Source organism: Manacus candei, unplaced genomic scaffold, assembly GCF_025592945.1.
Source record: "Manacus candei isolate 608988 ecotype Guabito, Panama unplaced genomic scaffold, ASM2559294v1 h1tg000015l, whole genome shotgun sequence".
NCBI lineage: Eukaryota > Metazoa > Chordata > Aves > Passeriformes > Pipridae > Manacus > Manacus candei.
This window is the reverse complement of record NW_026138063.1, coordinates 9,567,402-9,593,529: the sequence shown is the minus strand read 5'-3', so window position 1 is coordinate 9,593,529 and position 26,128 is coordinate 9,567,402. Positions and strand designations below refer to the sequence as shown.

Genomic DNA, 26,128 nt, shown 5'->3' with positions numbered 1-26,128 from the left:
ACCAAATTTCAGACAGAGCAAAAAAAAAAGAGACTGAAAGAAACAAAGAGACCCAATAATTTATTGGCAGAACTGAAAAGGGGCATTTGAAAACCACAGGGCTGACTCTCAACTGGGATGCTCCGCCCAGCTGCAGAGAGATTTATAATACTGGTATCCCTCAGCAAAAGGCTCTGATGTTGAGGCAGAATCCCAGAGATCCTGCATGCCATGTAGAGAAAGAGAGGAAAGTGCTGCAAGATGCGGCCCCAAGGGCACGCTGCTAATTGAAAGGCTGGCCTCCCGCCCCACTGCTAAAAAAAGTTTGTGTAAGACAAAATCGGCCTCTATTGTCACCGCTGCTGGAGGGCTTGATGGATCCTTCCTCCAGGGAGGAGTGCGAGAGTGGCCCATGAGTCCCTTCAGAGGTCGAGGGCACTGGTAGAGACCCCTCAGTGCTTTCAACATGGAGAGAGGAGCTTAGTGCCAACTCTTGTTCTCACAATGTGATTTTTGTGTTTCGAAAGCTTGAATTATCCCTGGAAAACAGAGAGAAGAAAGAGGTTAAGAGATGTGCATTCCTTCAGATCACAGCACCTCCCCATTCTACCCACCAAAGCTATCAGTGTTGCCATCCCAGTATGTCACTCAAATGCTCATTAAACCTCCTATGTAGATCTGCTTCCTAACTAGAGACTTTTCACACAAGTCAACCTGTCACTCCAGAACACTTGGAACAGCGGGAGATCCTGGTTCATCCCCACTCAATGACAAGAAAGAAGTGTCATCTCCTGTGAGCAAAGCATATAATAGAATCTGGCAACCTCCCTGATGGATTCTGTTGTTTAAACAACTTGCAAAGTCTCTTCCTTACCAAACATTTGATTTCAGGGACTCTGCTTGGAGCACAAATATACCGTCAGACCAACCTCTTCCTGCCTCTGTCCCTCGTATTTAATCATACTGTCAGCGAATTTAGCTCCCTGGTCTCTAGTACCTTAAAAGAATATCTAATCTGACAAGGGCGTTTTTCTCAAGTTTAAATAAAAGAGTTTCTTCAGCAGCTTCTACTCACATGAGTACAGCCATGAGTCACAGGGGCTACTGACAAAGAAAAGACTGTTGGTCTACAGCCTTCCTCTATAGACCTGCAGCATGGGGCAGCAATGGAAGATGGGGTTACACAAACCTGTGTGAATGCTCACTGCCAGCCTCGGAGCAGCAGCAACAGGCAAAGTGTATTTACACATTAACAGAGGGTGGTGTGTTGGAAACAAATGAAATTACAATTACTTTGAGAGGATAGGTTTGGCAGCTATTCCCATAAACAGGGACAGAGCAGTAAATTGCCCAAACCAAACACCTTGGGATGCCCCAACACAAACCAGACCAAACAGGCAGAGCTGGGCTGAAGAGCAAAGGCAGCAGCTTCAGTAGCAAGGTGCTCTGCAGGACTGTGAAATCCTTTAAACCTTTGTGTGCTGCTAGGAGCTGCACGGCAGCTGTACCAGCACAGCACAGTGCAGACTGGAACACCTCCAGGAGGTGGGCTTGGGAGCTGGAAGTGCAGAAGGAAGTGAAAAACACTTTGTAGAGTGAAAAAAAGTTACTTTGGTATGACATGACAGCAAAAACCATGCTGGAGGCCATCTGCAGAAGACTAGGGTTCACCTTTGCACTTGCCAGCAAAGTAGGCTGTGCTGCCATTTGGGAACATGATTCAGGATTCATTAACTGAATTCTGGTTAATTTGCAACAGTGGTTTGGCTTTCTATCCCATACTGGACTTTCACCCTTGCCATCTGTCGCCCGTGACAGCACACTTTGGTCAGTTCTTGGACATTTCCTCTTCTTTTGCCTTTACTGGGGTATCCCAGGCCCTCTGATCATTCTTGCTCAGCACAGGCAACCCAATACAGCTGAGAGCTAAATCAACTCTGCCACTGCTTTCCTATACCCTTGGCACATTTACTGCCTTCAGAGGCTGACGTTTCATCAAGTGAGCTGGTTTCCTCTTCTGGAAGGTCACCTGAATGTCATCTAACAATAGCAACACTGCTAAGGGTCTGTATAACATTTTGCAACCACTGATCCTCACAAAAAGTCAAACCTGTGAGGAGAGAGAGAGATTTTCACCCATGAGTTTGGAGCAAGCTATGGGAACACTGCTTGCTCAACACTGTTGGGGGAGGTTTTGAGAGCTCCTCAGAGCTCAGCTGTGTTGGAGCAGCTACATACCACTGCCCAGGAATGTAAATGCTTCCTTCCACCAGATTCCTCTGCTCTGGCACTCGGCAGTGCAGCGATCCCACTTGGCTACTACCAAATGCAACTCTCATGGCCAGCCTTCTTGCTGGCCCTTTTTAAGGAAAGGGCCTGCCATCAGGGAAGTGGGCACTGGAAGGGAAAAACAATCCGAGCTACAAGGCTCCCAACTGCCCTGAGCTCACCTTGGCTATTTTCTCTGCACATCTTGGCTGCCACTACCAGCGGTAGCTGGTGGTCTTCTCATTACCCACAACCTTATTTCTACATATAATAGCTACTCTGTGTCCTTTCTAAACAAGCTTTTATTGACCACTAATTTACTCTGCTCCAACCCACTGTTAAGAGCAAAGGCAGTATGTCAAGCTCTAGGTGTCTCTCTGTGTCCATCACCTGGATGTGCTTAGGATTCATTTACCACTCCATACTTGCTTACAGTCAACCCTAGGCAACACACCCAAGCTGAAGACATACCTCTCAGCCTCCCGGGACCAGGTCTGGGATGCAAGTGCCTCACACGGAGGAAGGACACATCAGCAAAACAGCATCCAGCAAAAGAGCACAACATAAAATGCTGGTGGTCCGGTCAAAAAAAATAAATTTAAAAAATCATTTTGATCTTTGAGAAAGAACGAATAGCACAGTGGGCCCACCATCAGGCCCATAAGGCAAGAGAACGTGCCAGCCCACAGGAAGAAGGTTGGAAGCTGAGAGGTATGCTATGAAGTCACATAGGAAAAAAGATGAGGCCCTACCCTGGGTGTGACAGAGGGAGGGGGAGCGTTCGATCAGCGGCCACTGCTGTTCACCAGGCCATGAAACTCCTCCCAGGCCCTGGCAAGCCAGAGGGAAAAAAAATGAAATAAAAAACAAAAAAATAGCACTTCAGATCAAAGGCTTCTTAACTTTTAACGAGAGCAGAAACATTCAATGGCATTTGAAAGGCACTTGTCTTCAGAGAGCAAGGCAATATTCTCTGATAGCCCTAGTGGATAGAAGCATCCTTAAAACCCAGCCAAACATCTGACAGCGCGAGGCAGCTTTAGCGTTCTGCACAGACATGAAGCGTTCCCACTGGCTGCTGGTGATAAAGCCACATTAATACCCAGAGACAGGTATGACCTTCCTAGTCACAAATGGAATATCCATTTCCTATTGCTAATAAAATAGCCAATGTTACATCTTCCTGGAGGATTATCACGTTCCTTGGCTGGTTAAACTCAGCCAGTTACTGGCCTCGTGCTTTACCACATACTGCATATGCAGGTAATCCCCCCAAAAGGGGCTTCTTTTAATGCCACATGGCTTAGTTATTACGAAATTCTTCAATCAGGCAGCAGAATCCAATTGTTATTAGAGAGTCTCATTTCCTATTGTAAACCTGCATTGTTAATGACAACCCAATAAAAACATCACAGCCATTTGAAATGAAAATGTTTTCAGGTAAGTTGGAGGGACAGGCCTAACGCTGCATTCCCTGGTGGAGAACGTTACTGATAGATGAAGTTAGCAGACTGAGAAATTGCTGTCGGTTTTACAAAGGCAGCATACTGAAAGCCCTCTCAGGGAAAAGATGCTGAGGTTAATGTGAACATGACTATTACCTTCTGAGATCAGAGACATCAAAGAACCTCATAGTTCTCCATGCCCAGCAAAACAGTACTGATGCCTACAGCACATGCCAAGCCATTTTCCGAATCCACAGAGTCCAGTGGAGCTGCAGGGACCTTCAAGTAAACCCAGGTCAACCATAAACTCAGATCACTCTGCAGATTTTGTTGTTGGTACTTACCAGCTACCTCACATTTTGTTTTGTGCATTGCCTCATCAGGCCACTGCAACACAAGAGGAGATTCCAGAAATGGAAACCCTGGGTTAGTCAGCATCTGTGCCAAAACCAGACCACCAGACTGGCTCTTCCCTGAGCCTCAGAATCAAGCTCCAAATCAGCATTTGCAAAAGCAGCTCAGTGTCTTATGCTCTTTCCCAGCAAAATCATAGCCCAAATAAACACAGAGACACTGTGGGTACAACTGTCTCTCTCCAGAAGAAAGTTAGGGAGAAGAGAAACTCTGGATATGAAGCCCTCTTAGCTGCTGAATATGGGTTGGAAAGCTTTGCACATCTCAAGCCTTGTCAAAAGGTCTCCACCCTCATGTCTTCCCCCCAATCTCCCAGGCCTCATATTTCTACCACATTCCCATCATCCACAATCACATCTTCTCTTTTTCCTGTCCCTTAGTCCTCCCCAAACTTGTAACTTCTGTTCTCAGCAGGAGGGACACAAGGGCAGATTATCTGTCAACATAATCAATAATTTATTACCCCTTTCAAACTAAGGAGTTCCCTGTTCCAACAGCCCAATAACATCATGCACACAGTCCTTCATCTGCCAAGTCCTCACAGACACAGAGAAAAAGCTTATCCAGCCAAGAATTCTTAAGCCAAGACCCCCATACATATTACAGCACTAATGACTCCAACTATCTGCTGACTTGACTGAAAAAATCCACCAGGATGTGTCCGCCCCGATGTACCTAAGCTATGCTAGCGGAGTGAACTGCTCTCCATCCCACACCCAGCAAGGCTGCCAGTTCAGTCCGTCTGGCAGAATCTTTACGACCTGTGACATGCCAAAGGCACAGTGCCAGAGAGACTAAGAGGTTATTTTTATGTATAGACATTTTTAGTACCTTATTGCCGTACTGTCTGTGCAGCGATCAAATACTCAGTGAATTGATCCCCAACACTTAGATTATTCCCACTGAACAGATGGGAAATGGAAACATTAGCAGGCTAAATAAAGCCAGCCAGTGCTGTTCTTCTACACTCATTCCTGACCCACAACTGCTGAAACTTCCCACTGCCGAGGGTCAGGACCTAGGCAGGGCTCCCTTTATCCTCAGCAAGTAAGTTGGAGAAAAAAAAATGCAAAAAAGAGCCACTATCTCCTCAAAAAAAGAAAAAAGAAAAAAAAGAGGAAGACTCCAGCAAAAAGAGGAAGAACAGAACAGTCACAGCCACTTGAACGGACTTTCCAAATCACCATTGTGCAACCCACACTAGCTGTTTTCTCCAACCACCTTCAATCTGTACGTCATAGCAGTTTCCCTTTAGTATTTCCCTGTGCAGCCCTGCTCCTCACCATCTCCTTCCCCAGCTCAAAAAGGATTCAGAGAGTTCATAGTGCACTCATCCACCTCACAACAGGCACGAAGGTCTGATCCTTCTGGCAGCCCACATGCAACCTCCCAGCACACTGACCACTCCTTACGCTCTGCAGGTGTCCAGGGTAGCACAGCCTCTTCCTAGGTGCTCCCCTTGGGATTTCTTCACAGCCAGACAAACACTTTGTGACTAACAGCTTTTAAAAAAAATAATCTAGGATGGTCCCCTAGCCTGATATAATTCTTTCACCTACCTGGCAGTATCTGTAGCAAAGGCAAATAGAGAAGCCATCATGACTTTCAAATGAACAAAACTGAACTGTCACTTCTTTGGTAACAGACAGGCCACCAAGATAAGGAAGCCTTTCACAAAGTCATGCACTTCTAAATAAAGCATACTATGAGTGATGGAGAATAAATCACTGAATCCATCAATTCAAAGTCCGGGTCTATAGAAGTGCTCTTAGACTTGCAGCACCTGGAAACATTACTGGAATTGGAGAATGGAGCGATAAATGAATTAAGTCAGAACTGCAAAGACTCGGGAGAAGAGGACAGCTATCAGATCTGGAACCTCACTGCTCTTCTCTGGATTTTATTCCTGCTCTCAGACTTGAAGGATTGAGGGTGAAATGCAGGTCTCCAGACTGGCAAGACCCAAGGCAACCTGCCTTTCCCTGACAGGCATCAGACAGTGTGTAAGGGTCCCACTGGGCAACCATCTAACTTTAGACAAGGTTAACCCTGCACACATCATTTAAGACACGGTCAAAGGCACAGCTGACACAAGCAGGACAGCAATATTGAGGAGTTCTCCCGAGGTTTTGCAAATTGGCAAGCAAATGGAAACCAGTGCTATAAAACCATAACAGTTATAGAATTAGCTGTACTCTGCTGTGACAAGGGAGACCTCACAAGAACTCTACCACCAGCTGACTGTCTCACAAACACTGATCTTCTTGCCCAACTTCTGCCACTTCCACGGGTATTTCTCTTCCTTGTCACGTTTTTTGTCATTTCTCACTGTTTTTGTCCTGAGAACCTCAACCCTGTGGTCTTCTTACAGTCCACACCCTTATTCCCTTCATAGGGTATCTGCTTGTTTGGTAGCTAAAACAGTCTGAGGCCATTTCCTCCAACTGCCTGCAGTGAAATGAACCCAGTGCCAGCTCTATTAAGATCAACTATTCTTCTCATTTACTCGAGCCATCCCATTAGTTATCAGTGGTGACTTTGAAAGGAAAGGATAGTTTTATACCCTGCTCAGCTCTCACTGCAGCAGGCACTTACGAATAACTGAAGCTTTGTTTTCAGAAAAAGCAGCCTTGCTTTAGAGCTGACAGGACGATCCATAACGTCACACAGCAACCAAAACATTTCTGGACCAGCCCTCTCAGTGGCAGCCTGCTGATGGCCACTGGTCTGCTCCCTCCTGGTATAGGAAGCAATGTTGCTGAATCTGCCTGGGATTCCTGGATGGTGCTGCGGGTGAGAGCTCTCACCACAGGAGATGGTCACTGACCACACAGTTATCAGTGCAGAAAAGAAAGGCTAATCTGATTACCTCAGGCAGGGCAAAGGTGTATGCAAGACAGACAAGAACTTCATGCTGCAGTGCTCAAAAGTCAAATAATACAGTGTTCACTTCCCTTCCACCCCTCTCCGAACTGCAGTTCACTGACTACAGACACCTGACTGTTTTCAGTGGCTTCAGTGAGACATCGCCAGGCTGTGCCTGGAAACATCCTGCTTTCAAAAAAGCACAGTGCCCCTCCTATGGCAGTAAGAGGTTGGGGTTTTTTTCTTTAATTCCAAACCACAGGAAGTACCACTGTCCATAACCCACCGTCACTTCTGGACCATGTCACCTCCAAGGTTAACAACGCTGATGAACAGAACCCATGAATTGGTTCACTGCATCCTTGTGCACCTCTCTCAGTTCACCTCTGAGGGAACAAAGAGAAGTGACTTCTCTCCTGCTACTGAAACAAGGCAGCCCACAAAATGTCACATATGTACTCTTCAGGTGCTCAGCACTGTAACGTCTAAGGTACTATAAATCCCTTGGAATTAAACAGAGTCCAAGAGATTGTTCTAGCTCTCCTAGCAAGATTGGAAATTCATACAGACTAAGCTGACCCTTCCACTCGCTGGGATTTAGGCAGCTTGTCAATATCACAAGCAAGAGAAAGGACAAACACAGGAAAATTGCAATGAAAGATCTGCTTATCTAGCTAAATGCACAAGCCCCATCACTGAGAGCTGGAAGGACAGAATGCAGAACAGCTCCTTGGAAAAGCTGTGATGCAACAGGTACTTTTCAGATGCCACTTGGCAGCACTGCTGCTTTCTGAAACAAAAGGGGCTGCAGCCTCACTGACAACTCATGAAAAATGGTGTCTAAAAATGATTTAATATGAAATGCATCATCACAAAAGGAATATATAAAACCTGAAACACAGGGCTCAGGTTCCACAGTGAGGGGCATGCTAGTAATTTCTACAGAAGTGTTCATTTACAGTGTGTCAAAAGCTAATCCAGGTCAATTCACCACCTAAAAGTCAAGGTTTTGAGAAACGCCTGCTCTTTTCTTGCTAAGCATGCTCCCTTCCCTGAAGCACAATCAATGCCAATCAAACCCTGCACATGAGCAGAGCTCTAGTGGAGAGATGCAGCCCATACAAATGAAAAATGCCACAAGCCCCCCCCTCAAAAGGCAGCCCTGACAAAGCCTACAGCACAGCTCTTCCATTAGAGCTTTTCATGAAACACAGCCAGAGTGTGAATATAGAGTGCTGGCTAGAAAGCCCTCCCGAGTCATAAATCACATGGTACATGTGCAGCATAAGTGGAGTTTATTCATGACGGACAGTATTTCAACAGGGCTTGATAGATGGGTGAGGAAAAGGAGCCAGACTTTATGGAGGATAGAACTAGTTACACAAGAGATTCTTCATTAGTGAGAGAACCTTAATGACATGAAGAGAAGCCAAGCAGAGTCAGACTGAAAGCTGGGGCTGTCCTGCTCTTCTCTGTCACAAAGCAGCCACCGTCACTTCTCTGCAGCTGCTGCCCCTTTGCTGCCTGCTGGTACCAGGCAAGGGAGGCATAAGAGGTCAGTCTGTGCATCACTACACAGAAACTCCACTGACAGCAGTTCTGCTCTGAATTTACACCAGTGCCATTTGAAGGGGATGTTGGACAGCACTGCAATCAGACTGCTGCAGCTCAAGCGAGGCAATGGGAAAAAAGGGGCTTTTTTTATGCCCTACATGGCAAAAGGTTAATTGCTTAGATCTACCTGACTAGGACATCATCAAACCAGCTTCTGTCTAACCCTCCTACCCACAGAAGAATGAGTGGGAGACGAGCCAGTTGGCCTCTGTTTAAGAACTGCTCCCAGCTGTAATCTGAACTACTAAACTTGATACCCCAAACACCTGTTATTCTCACACAAGCTCATTTTGCACCATACGTCAGCAACACAAAATGAAGCTTGGATGCTATGCAGGAAGAGAGGGCAGAAAGCACACCATGTTACACTGGTGTAGAGAAATAAGGCCACACTGCTGGATGCACCATCACTCAAGGCCTGACACCTGCCAGTTTGTAACCTACCAGTTACAAACATTGCTACAGCAGCCTTTTCTGTGCTATAAAGTGCTGGTGGCAATAATGTAAAAGAGAAAGGCCACAACATTCCCATTCTACACTTGCTACATGAACCACCACAACAACTTAGGACAGCTGGCTCCATACACAGCTTTCCCCACAGAGACTTAGAGAAGTCAAACACCACCTTCCTCTCACCACAAAGCCGCATCACCAGTCTGCAGTCTGCTGCTGCTGAACAAGAGTAAAATACTCTGCTGTGTGTCCACGAGAGCACTTTGCTATTTCCCAACATGGACAGAGAGTCCATAGTGCCCTCTCCTGGCAGAAAGTGCATGAGAAATGTTACTGGCAAAGTCATGGAAAAAAATCATCTCCTTCCCTCCTCTTTCCCACGCACTCAGGAGGGAGGGCCACATGGAACACGATGCCTAGAGGCTGTTCCAGCAAGATCTCTGTATAATTACTAATTTACCCACACTCAAAACTGGCCACAGCCAGCAGCCAGCTGTCTGCTAAAACCAAGACTGATGTCACCAAACTGTCTGACAGCACACTGATGACAGGGTGATTACGTGGAAACGACAAGCCACCATAATGAAAGGAAGTCATGAAAAGTACTTGGCACCCTGATTACAAGCTAGATTAGAAAGCTCATTGCCCTATCAGTGTCTTATTAATTTGTTTCACTTCTTCCAGGTGCACCTTTTCAAGTGTTAATTGAACCAATATGACCTAATCAGTGTATTGGTTTATAAAACTTAAGAAAAAAAATTACATAACTCACCTCTAACTAATACCTATATATGCAATTTTGCGTCACTTTGTGGAAAATAAAAGTCACCCTGAATGGCCTGGTATGGTAAGCTATAACACATTTATTTAAAAATACAGCTGTCCTCTCTGTGTACCGTGATCTTCTAGTCTTGTTAAAGAGCCTCTGTCACCAGGGCCTGGAAGACTTAATATACGACGTTTATTATGATTAGAAATCATTTGTACAGCACTGTAAATTCACACAGCACTTTCCCAAGACCATTTATAAGTCTAATGGCACTATAAATCCCCGTTAGCTTCCGCACTTTATTCCCCAGAATCTCTTTTTATTCAAATGATCTCGTCCCCCCCCCCCACTGCAATCTTGTCTTTGAATACATCAGGCCACAGTCCCACCCTGGGCTGCCCATCACCCAGGTGACAGGCTGGGTGGATTGCTGAAACACCCCTGGACTACACACTTAAAAAAATAAGGTTTTGCTGTTAGAACCAGATGTCCCTAATAACAGCACGATAACAACACAGGTATTTGGCTTTCAAAGCGCGCTGGCAACAACTGCTGCTGTTTGCAGGGAACAGCCCTAACGCACACGAGCACTTCTTTCAGTCCCTGCCACCCGCGCTGACTCAAGCAACACGTGCGACCTGCAGCACCCCCCCTGTCCCCACACGTACTTGATGCTATCGGTGTGGGTTTTGTATTCCATGATGGTGTTGGGAGGTAGGTTGAGCACTCTTCGTAACGTGTCGCGTATCCGCGCTGTCGTGGCCTGGTCGCTGGCTGTCTTGTTCCATATTGAGATAATGTCCTCCTGCGGAACAGCACGTGAGGGGTGAGCAGGTGGATGCACTTGCTGCAGCCCTGCCAAACGGGAGCATGTGCCAGCCCTCAAAAGCACTTACCTGGAATCGGACAGAGACGACCGCCCCGCAGATTTCTTCCCCCACCATAAACTGTTCTCCCAGCATGGCCAGAATGAGATTCTCCCAGCATCGTGACGCTAAGCCCTTCCGCAGACGGATAATCCATTTACCACCGTTTTTGTTGGCATCATCCTAGGAAGAGGGGCAAGAAATTGATTTGTTTTCTTCGAGCTATTTTTCTGCTACCCATAAGGCAGCAGAGCCACAAATAGGAGCAGATATTGATTGGGTGGGGCAAGGGACAGAACGGAGGTATTTTCAAGCAAAAGCATTTCACTTCTCCCCCATACAAGCAGAGACAGAGGCAAAAGACTTACTTTGAATACAAAGTATTCGAAACAATGGCTCTCAGCATTCCAAAGCCCTATTCGCTGAAGACTTGAGCTCTAGTGTTTTTATCTCACTAGCATAGACTAACACCAGCCTACCAATCTACACACAGACCCAGAGGAAAGGACCTTAAAACTATTCCTAAAACTGATTCCCCAATTGTCTAATTCCCTGTATATGTAGTTCTGCTTGTAAAACAGGAGAAATCCCTCATCACAGAACATAGAAGCCCAGGAAAGAGTTAGCAAAGTGATATTTAAAAGCAAGCAAAAAGTAGATAAACTTAATAATGGCAGCATTCACCTGACTCCTAGTTTTCATATATGTGCTAAAGCCTGCACTGAAAGGGGAAGGCATCGGCTCCAGACAAACCTCAAAGCAGGACAGCAGCCATCCAAAACAACACAAGTACTGGGAATGTGACATACTCCCATGGGATGCAAACTACTTTCAGTTAAATGTCCTTGTTTTCCAAGTCGTGAACATCACACTTTAGCCTTTAAGCTGGGAGTTGGGTTTAACTCTTCAAGCTTTCCACAATGACTAATGGGCATCAGAAGAGAGAGTGATGTTCCTCTAAATATCTCAAAGGTGGTTTAAGCAGGTTCAAGACTACAAAGAGAGCAGTGACTGGAAGACAGATGCTGTATCATGTGCTTTATGGTTACTGTTAGTTTTCTTTCAGGTTAAACAAGCTTCAGTTCAGTCAAGCATTTGATTTTCCTTTACCAGAATAACAATGATCTGCAGCCCAGTAAATCACCAGGGAACATTATGCTTAGTGCTTCTGACTTTACCAGAAAAGGCACAGATGGATGCAGAAAAAGATCAGCGACATACAGACACATATGTGCCTACAAAAGTGAGAATAACTAAGGACCGGTTCGGAAGAGAAAAAGCATAAACAAAGCCCTACAAACCGTGCAGCAAAGGGAAGGCCAGCAGTAAGATCCCAGGTCCTTTTCTAGAAATACAAGAAGCGAGTGGGGCCACAAGTAAAAAAAACAAAAACAAAAGAATCTCTCCACCTCCATCTTAAAATGGCTACAGGGAAATGCTTTATAGAAATCCTGGTATCATTAACTTGTGGACTCTCTGGTTGACACATTATCAGAGCAGCTGAATCACCAGGAGTCCAAAGAGGGTTAAACGTTTTATATAAATTGTATTTGCAGTAACTGGCTATAAAACACCTTGCTTAAAATAATTGCCAACAAGGGTCACATATAAATTTCTCAGGACCAAGCAGTATAATTAGGTACTTCAGAGCAACACATAAAATCCTCATATTGTGAATGCTATTGGTCACTGCTGGGAGCAGGCCAGGAACTGGAAGAATGATTTGCTGGGCCAAGATTTTTTTAAATTTTTTTAACAGATTTGGACAGGAATAGAAGCAAACTCAGTGCCCTGGAACACAAAAAAAAAAAAAAAAAGGCAAATAAAACGCTAAGTTGTCTTTCCATTTCCAGCTCTATGTGCAACTGTAGGCTTTTAACCACATGCACCTCTGCCTTCCTTCACTGAAAAAGGAGGGTTGGTTTTTATAAGCTTTGTTGAATTCCACTTAGACAGGTCCAGCCCTTCTAGAGGAAAGGCCTGCACTGGTGTCACTGGAGGCACTAAGGGGCAAGTGTCTGCATTGGGAGGCACAGAGCTTAGTTGGGGTCCAGGCAACACTGCCCAGAGACCCTCTGGACCCACAGGCAAAGATGTTCAGCAACCTTTGTGGGGGGTGGCAACCAGCAAATCCCACACGTTCCCTCTCTGGCAGCATGTCCCAGGACTGCCAGGTCACATGGGACAGACCTCTCGGGACAAGTTAACAGGAAACCCTGAAGAAAGGACTGCACCCAAAAGAAGCCAGTGGAGTGCCATTTAATGACAAGAGTCCTTCTACTGTAGAAGGTTCCCTCCAAAATACTCTGGGAAAATATCCAGGCAGAAATGAGAGCTCCAACTCACCTCCCACATGGGTTTGATGCCCTCTTTGAAAAGATGGAAGTCACTATGGCCTGTCAGGTCCCCAGGACGTACCATGTGACTGTAAAACCGCCAGAACTGCTCCACCTGCAACAACAGGAACCACACAATGAGGCTGCTCAAACTGTTCACAGTCCAGATTCCTACAGAAACAGGCTTCCATTTCTCCACCAGCTGGCCAGAGTCCCTTCTTCTGTTGTACTCTCCTGTCACAAGGGTGTTGATTAGGAAACACAGAAGGCAGTAGTAGGATCAGAGCTTGGGTGCCTGTTTCTGACTGGCTCCATTCCCAGATCACCATTTGAAACATTCAACAAGTGCCTCTAAAGTCACACGGTGTTTGTCTGAAGAAATCCATGCTAAGATAACAGCTGCTCTGGAGAACAGTTTCAATTCCATATCTTGTAAATCCTACTGCCCAAACTTTCAACGACTGGATATGTGTCAAATGCATCAGCTACAGCCAAGCCTCTCTACCCTGCATAACCACTGCTCTCTGTGACCATGGAGACTGCAGGAGCATCCAAATGAGACATTTTTTAAATTTAATTTTACTGTATCCAGATTTTAAGACAAAATACATCCTCTGGTGGTAGTTTAAGATCTGTACACTTGGACCACTTCACTTTGAGCAGTTCCATTCTGGCACCCCTGGGTCAGACAATCTGACTGCAAGGAAAGGCAGTTATCTTTTATAATTCTTAAAAATAACATTTATCCTTTGAGAATCTTTGGGTAAAAAAGGATTTTAGAGAAATACATCTTTAAAACAAAACAAGAAATGGAAGACATTATACTAATTTCCATAGTTTAAGAGGACTCTACTCATTTAAGACAATAGCTATTAAGCAGACCAGCAGTGCAGCTGGAGGGGCCAGACACCACCCCAAGTACTTTTTCAGAGACCTTAATGACTCGGTCTGCAGTTGGAATTCTGCTCCAATCTCTGACCTCTGTCATCCCTTTTATAGACAATAAAGTTATGAACCAAGGCTGAGGAGGGGTCAGAAGCAATCTGTTTTTGCCAGACACATCCAAATGCCGTGTGGAAACTGCACTCCCAGAACGGGGGCACATGCCCTCTAGTGGTTCACATTTCACAGCTTTTAGAGCTTTCTAAAGAAGCCATGAACAAATCTGAACCCAGACTTAGCTCAGGTAATTGCTTCTGAAGGTTGCTCTTCCTTCTCCTTAAACAGAATTTAGGACCAAACACATTATCAACTCTGCTGGCCAGAATCTCTCCATCCTGACAACTACAGCACTTCCAGCCTACAACAGCACCCACAAATTCTTTGCAGCAAAGAGCAGACAAAAGAATATGTGACATTTTTCCTCTAGGGAGCTAAAAATCAATGTTAAGTCTACACTGATTTAACAGACTGAGAAGTTATTACTAGATCATCATGCAGTAGCTGCATTTTTCATTCACTGAACTGAAAGCACTTGTTCATGCAGGGTAATAAGAGCAGCAACTATCCACAACAACAGGCTCTTCTTCCCACTCTTATCCTCTGTGGATACAACACCACAACTCAGCCGCTCTGACGGGCATATTTTTATGCAGTCTCCAGAAGGAATAAAGGGGTATTTTTACAAATTCTCCCATTACAGAAGATATGTACTGAGGGTCAAAATCAACATTTACAAGAGACCCTGAAAAAACTCGACAACTACCAGATCAAAAAAAAAGGAAAAAAAAAAAAAAACAAACAAGAAAGAAAACAGCCAACGGACTTCCTGACTTTGAGAATAGTATTTTAAGGGAGACATATTTTGCTTATATATCTTGGGCTCTTCGTGACTGTTTTGCATTCCCAGTACTGTACAACAAGCCAACACTGCCTTTCAAGGACACACTCAAATTTATGCCAGGAATAAACAACCACAAAGAATGTAAGAGGAAAGGGAGAGCAGTTTGCCTTTTAATGAACTTCACTGCAACACCAAACTGCACCTTGTCCATCACTTCCAGACAGACAACAGGCCTCCAGGTGTTTGCAAGTACAAGAGGTCAGATGCCTGATCCAAACACAGTCTTTGTGGTGGGAATACAGGAAGCATGAGGGGGACTATACAGTCTTTGCTTCACGCATACACCCAAAAAAGCTGTTCCTTTCTTCTCTTGCTGGCCTGTCCAGTCCTGCTCTAGCCAGCACATTTGACCTACAAGGGAGATCCCTTTTTTTTGCAATTATTATTCCAGCTGCCACCATTACTGCAGGCACGGAGGTCTAGCACAGAGCAGAACTGCTAAAGACACATCATCTGCTGTAGGCAATTCAAGAGCTCATCTGTAAGTCTTGGCACATCACTCCCCCCTGCTCCTGACAGCGAGAGCACAGCCTGTGTGTGCACACCCCCACCCCTCACACAGGGGCTGAGCCAGCCACAACAGGGGTGTACTCACGGAGGCAAAGGTGCCGATCTGTTTGATGTTCTGCTCGTAGCTCTGGGAGCTCGTGGGCCGCCCGGGCGTTCGCCTGGAGTACCAGAAGGTGTAGTTGTACTGCAAGGGGTGCTCAGCTGGCCCGGGAACAACAGCCTGCAGGACAGAAAGAGCCTGGCTTACCCCTGACATGGTCCTCTAAAAGGGGAAGGGGAAAAATTACATCCACAGCATCAGAAGTCCACATGTTCCTGTTCTATAAACAAACTGATCCTCGTTCTTACAGAAAAATTCTGTCTCTCTTAATTGCCCAAAACAGCCTAACGATTAGGCTAGTTCAGAAATATTGGAAATTTGCAGTGCAGGGGTGGCTAAGGAAAGAATAACTTAACCAAGCAGAGCATCACAACAAAAGCGACAGTTATAACTATTAGAGGCAGCACTACTGAATTTCCCTTTAGTCCTTAACTGTCTCCAAGGCAAAAAATGACAAACTAGAAAGGGCAATGCAAGAGCTTTTCCAAATTGAGAAAAAATAAAACAAAACACTTTTCCCCTCTGGGAAGGACAAACCCTACTTACACTAATCTATGATTCAAAAGCAATTATAAGTCTTTGGTGACACCAACTGCCTTAAGCAACCAACACCCCAGTGCTCTGGGAGAATTAATCTTGGAACTCGTTATGTCAGCTTTGGCAGAACCCATCACCAGCAGTGGGCAGCGATCACTTTTCCATTTCCAAAGCACTGATTAATGATTTAAAAGACTTCTAATGATCACAAAAGAGGCTAATGAGAGCTTATTACCCAAGAGTCGAAACTTACAGAGAAAAACCCAACCAAAGCCCTTATCACTTGATACTGTTACAGGTTGCCCGGGCTTGAATCCCTCCTCTCCTCTTGCTATGGCAAGTTTACAAGGATTGCATTACTTTAGACAGAGCAGCTTTCCTAAAAACAAGACTAAAAAAACCCCAAACCAGAACAGATATACGCCCTATGCCTTCCTGATAATGCTACAATACAGACACAGAGACACATCTTATGAGTTATTTCATCACCGCTGGGTAAACCAACTGCAAGCCTCTAGTGCCCTGTCAACCAGTCCTCTCCCAACACCCTCTTTCAAAATTTTTTTGGTGGAAAATAAAGGTTTATTTCTCATTCCTGTTCAAAAGCCTGGCAGACTACTAGCTGCGTTTGTGGAGGGAGCATTCACCCTTCAGAATACAGACCTCCAAATGCTACATCAAATTGTGAAAGTCTAACATAGCCTCTGTCTTCATCACAGCAGTAACAGTGCATTAAGAGACCACAGCCCTCCTAGACATATTTTCCTTATTCCTGAACTGAGGGCTGACTCTCTAGCACATCATGCTCGGGCAGTGGACTGATTGCAGAGGGCAGCACCATACCTTCCTCTTGGTAGTACTCTGTGGCTTCTCCCGATCATTCTTTTCCTTCTCACTGTCTTTCTGTGTGTTATTCTCCTCATTCTGGTCATGGTCTCCACTATCATCATCTTTCAATCTGGTAAAGGAAAGGACAAAGAAAGCCAGTCTGGCACCACACAGCTGGGAAAGTTCACACCAACCTCTGCTCCAAAGCTCCTCTGTGGCACAAGGGCCCCCAGCGTTTGGGAACCTGCACTTGACAGCCCACACAGCAAAAACTACTTCTACCTGGCATGGCCAGCGCCCATCACAGGCATCTTGGGAACACACTTTTTAGCTAAAGACAGCAACAAAATAGCTTTTTAGAACAAACTCAAGTAATTTTTACTGATACTGACCTGCCAGAGAAAACCCCAGCGACTTGTTAGGGAGGGACCACACGAAGAGCTGTCACTGTAACTCTGTAACTCTGCTGACTCGCCCACCCCGCTCCCCACGCCTCTCAGCACGGCACAGGCGAGCACACACCCGGCACCCCACGAGTCTTTCCGCCCGCCCACTCCCTGCCAAACGCCGGGAAAGACGAGCGCGAAGCGGGACCACGAGGCAGCCCGCGGCTCCCCGGTGCGGGACGGCCGCTGTCTCACGGCCCCCAGCCCTCGGGCCCGCACCCCCTCGGGGCCGGGCCAGGCCCCGGCTGCAGGGACGGGGCTGTGCGGCGCCGTGACTCATCGCGTCTGGCCCGAGGGGCGCCGGGGCAGCGGCGGGAGGCGCCGGCGGGGCACGGAGCCATGCGGACACCGCGCCGGGGGCCGACCAGGGGGCCCAGGAGCGACACTCACGCGTCGAATTTGTTGTTCATCGTCGCTCGCTACCGCCGCCACCCCCGTCCGCCTCAGCGACTTCCGCCCCGCTGGGTCCGGCAGCCAAAACCTTCCGCCGCTTCCGCCAGCGGGCACACAGCCGCCCGCGTTTCCCCCCGGAGCCGTCAGTGCAGCGCACGGCGGGGCGGGGAGGGAACACCCTGCTGGGACCTTCCCTGAGGGCAGGGCCGCCATCTTGGGTGTGGCGCTGGGTCGTGGCCGCCATCTTGGGTGTGGCGCGGGGAAAATAAAGCTGCCATGCTGGGTGTGGCGCGGCTGGCCCCAGGCTGCAGCCTCGTGATTTGTAAAGCAGCTTCACAAATTATTCGTACAATTAATTTGGCTTTGGTAGATATCTTTACCTCTGGCACCCCCATTCCCGTTGTTTTATGGGCTCAAACTTGTGTTCATAATCTTAGAAGACATAGAAAATTATTTATAAATAGATAGCAGCAGAAATAGTTTAAAAAACCCATGAAGAATTCCCTGGTTGGTTGCAGTTACACATAAATGGGATCTTTGTGCTCTGAAGACTAGCAGTTTAGCAAAATATTTCAGAAAGAATGTGTTATACAAATTGCTATGGAGACCTAACATAGACGCTGTTTCCTTTCCTGTCCTCTCAGCCTCCGCTGATGTCAGTATTAGTATTATCCTTCCAGGAGCCAGTTCTTGATTAGCAAACAGGTTTGCATCCCCTGCGTTCTGAAGGGGCTTTAATCAGCCCTTGTTTTCCCACATGACAATCTACTTTCCTACCACAATTGCATTTCCTTTCATTCAGACCCCAGCTCGTTTCAGCTGCTTTTCCTCAAAATAGTGAAGTTGCAGCAGGTCTCCAAAAACACCACCTCCATTTTCTTCCTACATGGACCTTATTATGGGAATGAATAAAGATACTCATGGCAGGAGATCAGACGTTTCAAAAGTTTTGGGCTGCGAAACAGTCACTGCAGGACAGCTGTATGCAAGACTGAGGATCACTTTTACTTGCAGAAAATGGCATAAAAGCTTCTCTGTTTACAAAGTTTCCATCCTTGTCCAGGAAATGACCAGGGTTAAACTGTCAAGGACTCTCCCACTGCTCTTGATCATACTAGACAGAAAACATGTTGGGGAAAATTGAAGTGTCTTACTAAAATACAAAGTGTAAATACAAAGATCTTTCTCACAGAATCAAAAACTAGTGACTTAAATTGTCAGGATATCAATGGCTCTCTTGAAATTCTTCAGTGCAAGTGCCAATTAATTATTATGGGGTGAGAAACAGGGTCACACTGTGCTATCTCCTACAGAATAGCTTATTTAAAAATTATTAGTCACTCTTCAAGATCTATTTTAGAGCACCATAGATGTAGTTATTACAGTAATCAAACTTTTTAAAAAAAACCCACCACTAAATCCCACTGAACTGAAGGCTTCACACTTATCAAGGCCCCTAACTTGGATCTTGATTTTCTCAGACATATTCTCCCAAAGCCACACAGGTCTTATCTGTTGGGAAGACCACCTACCTGAAGTTGGATATGGATTTAAAGTATTCTGCTGATGTAATAAATTGCATATATAGACAATATTTTTCTAAAATTTCTGTGCTTTTTATACTTAGCTTGTACCAGTTTCAAAGAATTCAAAGGTCAATATACTGGTACCTTTATACACTGATCTAGCTCTTGTAATCCTGTATAGAAAAGTGGTAAAAGTAACATCTGTGCAATAGGAGGGGGAACTGAGTATAGGTTTATTCATATTATAGGATATAGATAACATCCAACATCCTCTTCACAGTGAAGAGTTCCTCATGAGCTGTTCAAACACCTTCAGGTAGTTTTGCAGCCTGGGACCAAATGTAAACATAAGATGTGATGTTTAAGTCAGTGAGAGGGATGTAATGCTTGGCTTTGCTTTGTTGAAGGGTATCCCCAAAGCTTAGTGGCATTAACAGACCTTAGTGACAGGGAAGCCTTGCAGTGTGATGTCCTGAGTTCACATAAACCCCATGGCACTAGTGCTGCTATAACACATAATCTCTTGTAGGATTGCATTTGCATGTGGCAGGATCGTTCAGTCCTTATATTCAATTCCACAGGATGGACCAATGACAGAATCCAACGCAGACTCTTTCTGCAGAACAAAGGTATTCAAGAAGGCAGTTGATGTGCAGACGCTATGCAGAAACTCAAAATACCCAAGACACCTTACACTGCAGGATTAGGGCAGCTGAACAACAGTGTTTTGCCTGTTACCCTGCCATGTGCAAGAACACAGCACATGTAAGTGCAGCTACACACATTTCCCACCTTGCATTTCCAGATACACCATCATGGAGAGCTCAGCATAAAGGGAAAGTGGCGGTGTCTGAGCCCACTACAAAGAGATCTGTGGTCTCTTGTGCTATGAATGGAGAGGGTGGGTCATCCTTTGCTTGCAGATACAAGACAGACAGTGAGATTTAAGACTGTTTTAATAGCATAGCAAATTTCCAGCAAGAGATCTGTTTTTCACCACAGACTCCACACTGAGTTGATGAAGCTGGTGAGACAGCAGCCATGTTGCTCTGTTAAAAATATATGATCTTGCCAACTGAGGAAGACAGCACACAATAAGTTTTCTTTCAGTCTAGAGTGGAACATTACTCTCTTTAATTTTTAGGTTGAATTCAAGGAAAGAAATAGCTCAACAGTCTCTCAGGAGGAAAAGAAAGAGAAAGAAGTAGCAGTGTAGCTGGAAATACCTTAACTACAAGCATTTTAAATATGTTATAGCTACGCAAGAGAAAATTACTTGTTACGTTTAACATCTGAGTTAGGCATGCAGCAATGAAGTCTTGTAGCTCTGCAGGCACCCAGCTCTTCTGGTAGTTCCTGACCTCATCCATAGTAAGTGTTCATAGGTCCTGCAAGTGTGTCAGTGCCAGCAGCTTCCTCATTAACATAGTGCTTAAGGGCCTCAGTAGTGATGGGAAAGTGTCGTAGAGGTGTGCCTGGAAATACAAGTGCAAGGAATGCCATGATATCTTGGTTTCACAGTGCATTTAAAGCCTGAATGTTCACAGCTGAACTGTGCCTAACTGTTGTAATGATCCAGATGTATTACTTGTCTGACTATAGGGAATGAATGACCACTTAATTGAAAAAAAAAATTATTTTGTAGAGAAGTATGTGAAGGATGACCATTGTCATATACTTTCCAGATTGCCTGCTCTCTACTAGTAACTTTCAGGTTTGGGGGATTTAAATGCCCTCAAGTACAGTTTTTCTTATGTTTTCCAAGTGAAGTCTTTCCTAAATGATCTGTTCCTTCCTAAATTTTAAGTCAACACTTGTCTATAGTTCTCAAAGCCACACTCATGTTACCTTGTCCTGTTTTTTTCTGGATAGTTTTTGCAGTCCAGTCTAACACAGGAAATCAGGGCTATTACAAAGCCCTTCAAGGCACAAGCTAAGAGGAAAAACCTGATTCTGGCCGCATGGCAAACTTGATGCTGAATAACATCTATGTAAAGCTAGGTCAGTCTCTCTGAAGAGAGCTATTACAGGAAATTCAAGGGTCTGTAGACAAAGCAAGCCAGGAATGGTTGCAGAGGGATCATTATTGAGAAAGAAAGGGACAGCAGTGAGTGCTAGCTTTAGCAGAGTTCAGTGTTTATTTAAGAGCTCTTCTTCCTCTCTGTGCATTGGCAAAGAACAACCACTTCATGCCACAGCTCACTGAGGAATGCTGTCAGGCTTTGATAAAATTACAGGGAAGCCCTTGCTCACCTGACGCCAGGAGGTGCCATGGAATTCTGCCACGGCCTGGAAAACCTCTGAGCTCTGGAGCGAAGCAATGTCCAAAAAGCACATCCACTTGATGCAAGAAGGGAGTGAAACAGAGACATCGGTGGCTACCAACAAAGCAAGCTGCATCATTAACTTCCTTTATAGGCTCTGACCTTTTGTTATGCTGAGCTCTTGATTTGCATGGAATTGCACAAATAGCCTGCAGGAATCAAGATTCAGAAGTCTAACTGGGGGATCATTCTTCAGGCACCCTTATAATGAATGGGGGAAAGATTCCATCCTACAGGAAAATGCATAATCAGCACGATTTTGCAGTCTCTCGTCTGTCACTTTCTCCCATAAAGGGTTAGCACGAGAGCAATGAGTCAGGTGTGATGTTCTAGGCTCTCCTGTGAGAGCATCAGCTGTGTAAACCTCCCATTGAACCTACTCCAGAAACTGAACTTTCAGCAGAAAAAGTAGAGTTGGAAATAAGGAGAATGAGTCCATGTCATGGTCGTATACATACCTATATTTCACCTCTTTCTCTAGCAAAGACCTCAGTCAACCATCAAGCTTCATCCTGGAGCCAGGCTTCCAGGATTTTCTTCTGTAGTCCTAGGTTCCTCAATCATCAGCCTGAATTGTCTCTGCTGCTTCCAGACATGCCTGCTGGCAAAGATGATACTGCTACAAAATGGAGAAGGACTGGGGAGAGGTATGGGATTGGTGTCTCCATAAGCAGGAATTGTAGTGGTTCCAAGATTTACCACCATAAGTGGAATGACCCCTGGAAGTATTTATATGGAGAATCAGAGGGGTTTATGCTGTTTTATTCATATCTACTTGATCCTTTTTGTGAGAAATAAGCTCCTTACCTGTCTTTCTTTTTCTGCTACTCTATGTAGAACCATGCACTCAACACATGCTGGGTCCTGCTGGCTGACATTTTTACAGTTTTACATTTTTTACCACAAAGACCTCTTGAGATAGCTTGGTAACATGCCCAGTAACTAAGAATTGCCCAGGCTATGCAAGTTTATAAATAGAAAACGCATTAGTTTTGTGTACTGATGTGTATTTGTGTTTGAGAAGGACATGCAGCAGTGGCCCTACAGCATCCATCTTGCTGCCAAGAGCAGCTCCTCTTGAAAAGAGGCATTAGGAGCAGGGGAAGTCATTGCCCCAAACCCCATTCTCTGAACAGCTACCCCTGCTGACAACATTTCAGTACACACAACAACAGAAAGTACCATAGGGGACTCCCACAAAATCCCTAAAAAAGAATGCCAAGGGTTTCTCACAGAGTCATTTTGCATGCCAATCAAGGCATCCTTCACTGCCTGAAATCCATCTTGCAAAACCACTGGTGTTTTTCCTAGACAGAGTACGTGTGTTTTTCCATACGTCCTGGCCACCTGGAGAAACAGTAAGACACATGAAGACAGGAAGATATGAGACATTTACAGAGGACCTTCTCCATCTTAGTGGTACTCTTGGACCAGAGCTCAAAGACCATTTCTATTATGCAGGGGCTGTTTTGCAGCCCTTGTCACTGGCCAAGAAAGGGGTGGGAGAAATTTCATCCTGTTGTCAAGAAATAAAAGAGGTCAGAATCATTTTTCAGTGTTAGAATCTTAAAAGGCTTTCACTGTTATTAATGCATTCCATTATTATTTATGGTGGTCATTATTCACGTGACTGCAGCACATACAGCCAGCAGTGCAGCAACTGTGTCATGTTACCCAGAAACACTTCAGCAGGATTTCTCCATTCATGTTGCCCACCGGAGCTGATTGATAGATACTGCAAAATCATAAATACTGCATTTATGATCTCTCCATGTTTATTTGTTTTCCAATCATACAGCCTGTTCAGTGTATCAGTACTTACACAAGGACCAGCCTTCATCGCTAAGTAGAAATTATAGTTGTAATTAACAGACACAGCCATTAGATGGTAATGTTTGCTCATCGCTGCACTGGGCTATGCTTGCGGGGTCTGTCACGGTGAGGCCAAACTTTTCCAACAGCCACTGATCTGGAGTTTCTCACTGGGGATGTGTTGAGTATTCTGAGTGGTCTGTGAAATACCTTCTGCAGATCCTCCTGATTGCCACTGGAGTCTGGGCTCTCAGTAGCTCTGCAAATCAAGTCTCTGGCATCTGTTAAACTAGAGACTGGTTTTGAAGTCTTTGACCCTGGGTAATTGAGGAAGACCTAATTGCACAGAGGGAGGGGAGACAAGGTAGTGTTACCTTGTGCAAAGATTCAGGATTTTAGATTGGTACAACATTAGTTAGCATTTGACTGTATGGGATAGGAGGTAAGGATTTCTGAACATCTGTTTCAGAGATTGTAAAGTGTAAACCAGAGAGATGAATAAAGATTGTATCTGCACCATATGTAACTCTATACATATTTATGTAGCTATATATATATAAAGTGTGACCTTTTTCTGAGCAGTTGCAGCACTTTGGTAATGTATGCTGGAGGCTTGAAAGATGAAAAGGCACGTCTCTGCTCTTGGGTTTTTCAGGGAACTGGTGAAAACATGGCATTTGTAAGCTGTTAAGAGTCTGACTGAGCACAGTTTCCACATGTGTCCTTGCTTCTGTGGTTTGCTCTTAGGAATCCACTGGTAATATTGTATTGTTGAACTCAGATACATTGCTCAGAACACCTATAAACAGGACTGCATCTCTCTGGAGGCACATGCATTGCTCCTTTGCAATTTTTGGAAACAAAAGATGTAGCCAGGGATTCCGGAATATGCTGACCACACTGAAAATGCATGCAAATATGAACAGACACCTGGTTGCTGCCACTTGCTGTGAGCAATGGCTGTTTTCCATAAGGGAAAGTAATTTGAAAAATGGTTTTCACAGCAGTTGGAGTCCAGCCTTTTACCTTAATAGCCCAGGTAAGGTGGAGAGGGAAAAATAATTAAGTGCTTGAATCCCTGAGCAGTTTTTCATCTAGTACCCAAAGGAACCGCAGAGCTTGGTTTTTCTTTTGTACACCCAGGAAGACAGGGTGCCTGAAAGGTGCACTTTGTCTCACATACCTGTAAGTCACAGGCTTAGTGACTCCGCTTTTTATCAATATAGCTGTATTTCCTAGGACAGCCAGAGATGGGGACATGGCATGAATCCTTGAGCATGAATCCCTCCTAGCTCATCTTGGCAGACCGCATTAAGGATTGTCAGTAACAATATTAATATCTTCCTTCTGTGTCTCTACATTGCCCAGAAAAAAAAAAAAAAGCCAGAAAACCAGTGTGTTGATACCCTACTGTACCAGATAGTACATACAATGTCACCTGGCTGCAGCTCTGTGCATTATGCAGTCAAGGGGATTAAGACTTTAATCTACCCACTTGGTTGTTTTGCAGTGATTGTTACTGACACTTACAACACACTCCCAAAACAAGCAGAACTCTGGGGAAGAGGAAATTTTGTCTCAATACAACCTTCAGTATCGTGACATCACAGGTAACAACACTTTTCTTTATCCTTTCCCCTTCATTCTTGTCCTCAACAGCAAGGACTGGTCTGGAGCAATAACACCTTTAATGTGCTGAAGTCTCACCTGCTTTGCTGCTTCTGCACTGGCCAGGCCAGGCCTCTGTCCAAGGAAGCATTTCATGGCCTTGTCATGACAAGACATAACCAGCAATATTGCCAAAATAAGGGCTACAGGATTCAGTCCTTAAGCAAATAAACTTTGCTTTCTGCTTCTCTTTGAGAAGGTTTGCTTATTCTTCCTGTTTCCTTTCCTTCTTCCTTGTAACTCGTGCTGTAATAACAGGATTCCTTAGACATTATTTTTGGCCCAGTGATTGTTTATTGTTTTGGCCAGGTGAATTTATATTATTTGCAACTGTTGCTACAAGCCCTGTCCACTCATTATTAGTCCTCTCCAAAGTCCATCAGGGAGACATAGGGCTTGAAGTTCTGCCTAGAAAGCTCACAGTTCAGATTGAAGCCAAGAAGGAGCAGAAAGGTGCTTTTACATTCTAGCCAAGGATGCATTAGGAGTCTACACCTCAACTACTTGGGAAACTACAAAAAGCATCAGTACCTTCAAGAGTGTTTCATGGTGAATTTGGAAGTCCAGTGTCCACAGCTTGTTAAGGAGAGAGGTGTCAGTCCTGGAGCCAGCATTCTTTGGGCCTTCTGGATGTTTAGGAATATCAGAGAACAGAATATCCAGACACAGAGAAAGAGAAGAACACACATAAAAAGCTGGCTTTTAGAAAACATTGCTGTTCTCATGTTTGTCCTCACTCAGCTGTGACCTGTTAGTCCCAGAGCCTCCAGCCTCCAGATGCACACTGCAACAGGCATTGGTCATGTTGGAGCACTTGAACAGCCCAGGCGAATAAACCTTGCCTAGTCCCAAGTGAATGCAGCTGAGCTGCAAGGGGGTGTGTCCCTTGCCCTGTGCATAGAGTGAGCAGGAAGAATGGGTCGGGTGAGCTGAGGTGGGTCCCTTTAGCCATCACAGTGAGAACAAGGCTGGTTCCCTGGCCTGGACATTGGCTTTGACTTTAAGGACTGTGGTACAGATCCTCCTCTGTGATTCTGGGCAAGCTGCTTCATGTAGCTTCAAATTACAGTCAGTCTGTAATCTACCTGTAAGCAAGATGTCTTGAAAACAAATAGTCCCATCCCCTCATTTT

General features: G+C 45.1%; 1 protein-coding gene across 2 annotated transcripts; it reads right to left on the bottom strand.

The window, feature by feature from the left end:
- Positions 1-39: 39 nt before the first annotated feature.
- EIF4E2 (eukaryotic translation initiation factor 4E family member 2) lies at positions 40-17,759 on the bottom strand. 2 transcript variants are annotated; one of them, XM_051781261.1, is made up of 8 exons: positions 17,664-17,759; positions 16,843-16,957; positions 15,448-15,582; positions 13,020-13,124; positions 10,704-10,856; positions 10,476-10,612; positions 3,000-3,078; positions 40-518 (listed from the first exon to the last, which is right to left on the bottom strand). In XM_051781261.1, exons 1-7 carry the CDS (start codon positions 17,681-17,683, stop codon positions 3,033-3,035), a joined length of 711 nt encoding a protein of 236 aa, XP_051637221.1. In that variant the 5' UTR covers positions 17,684-17,759; the 3' UTR covers positions 40-518; positions 3,000-3,032. The 2 variants fall into 2 exon arrangements, with proteins under 2 accessions (XP_051637221.1, XP_051637222.1); XM_051781262.1 differs by lacking the exon at positions 3,000-3,078.
- Between the last annotated feature and the right edge of the window lie 8,369 nt (positions 17,760-26,128).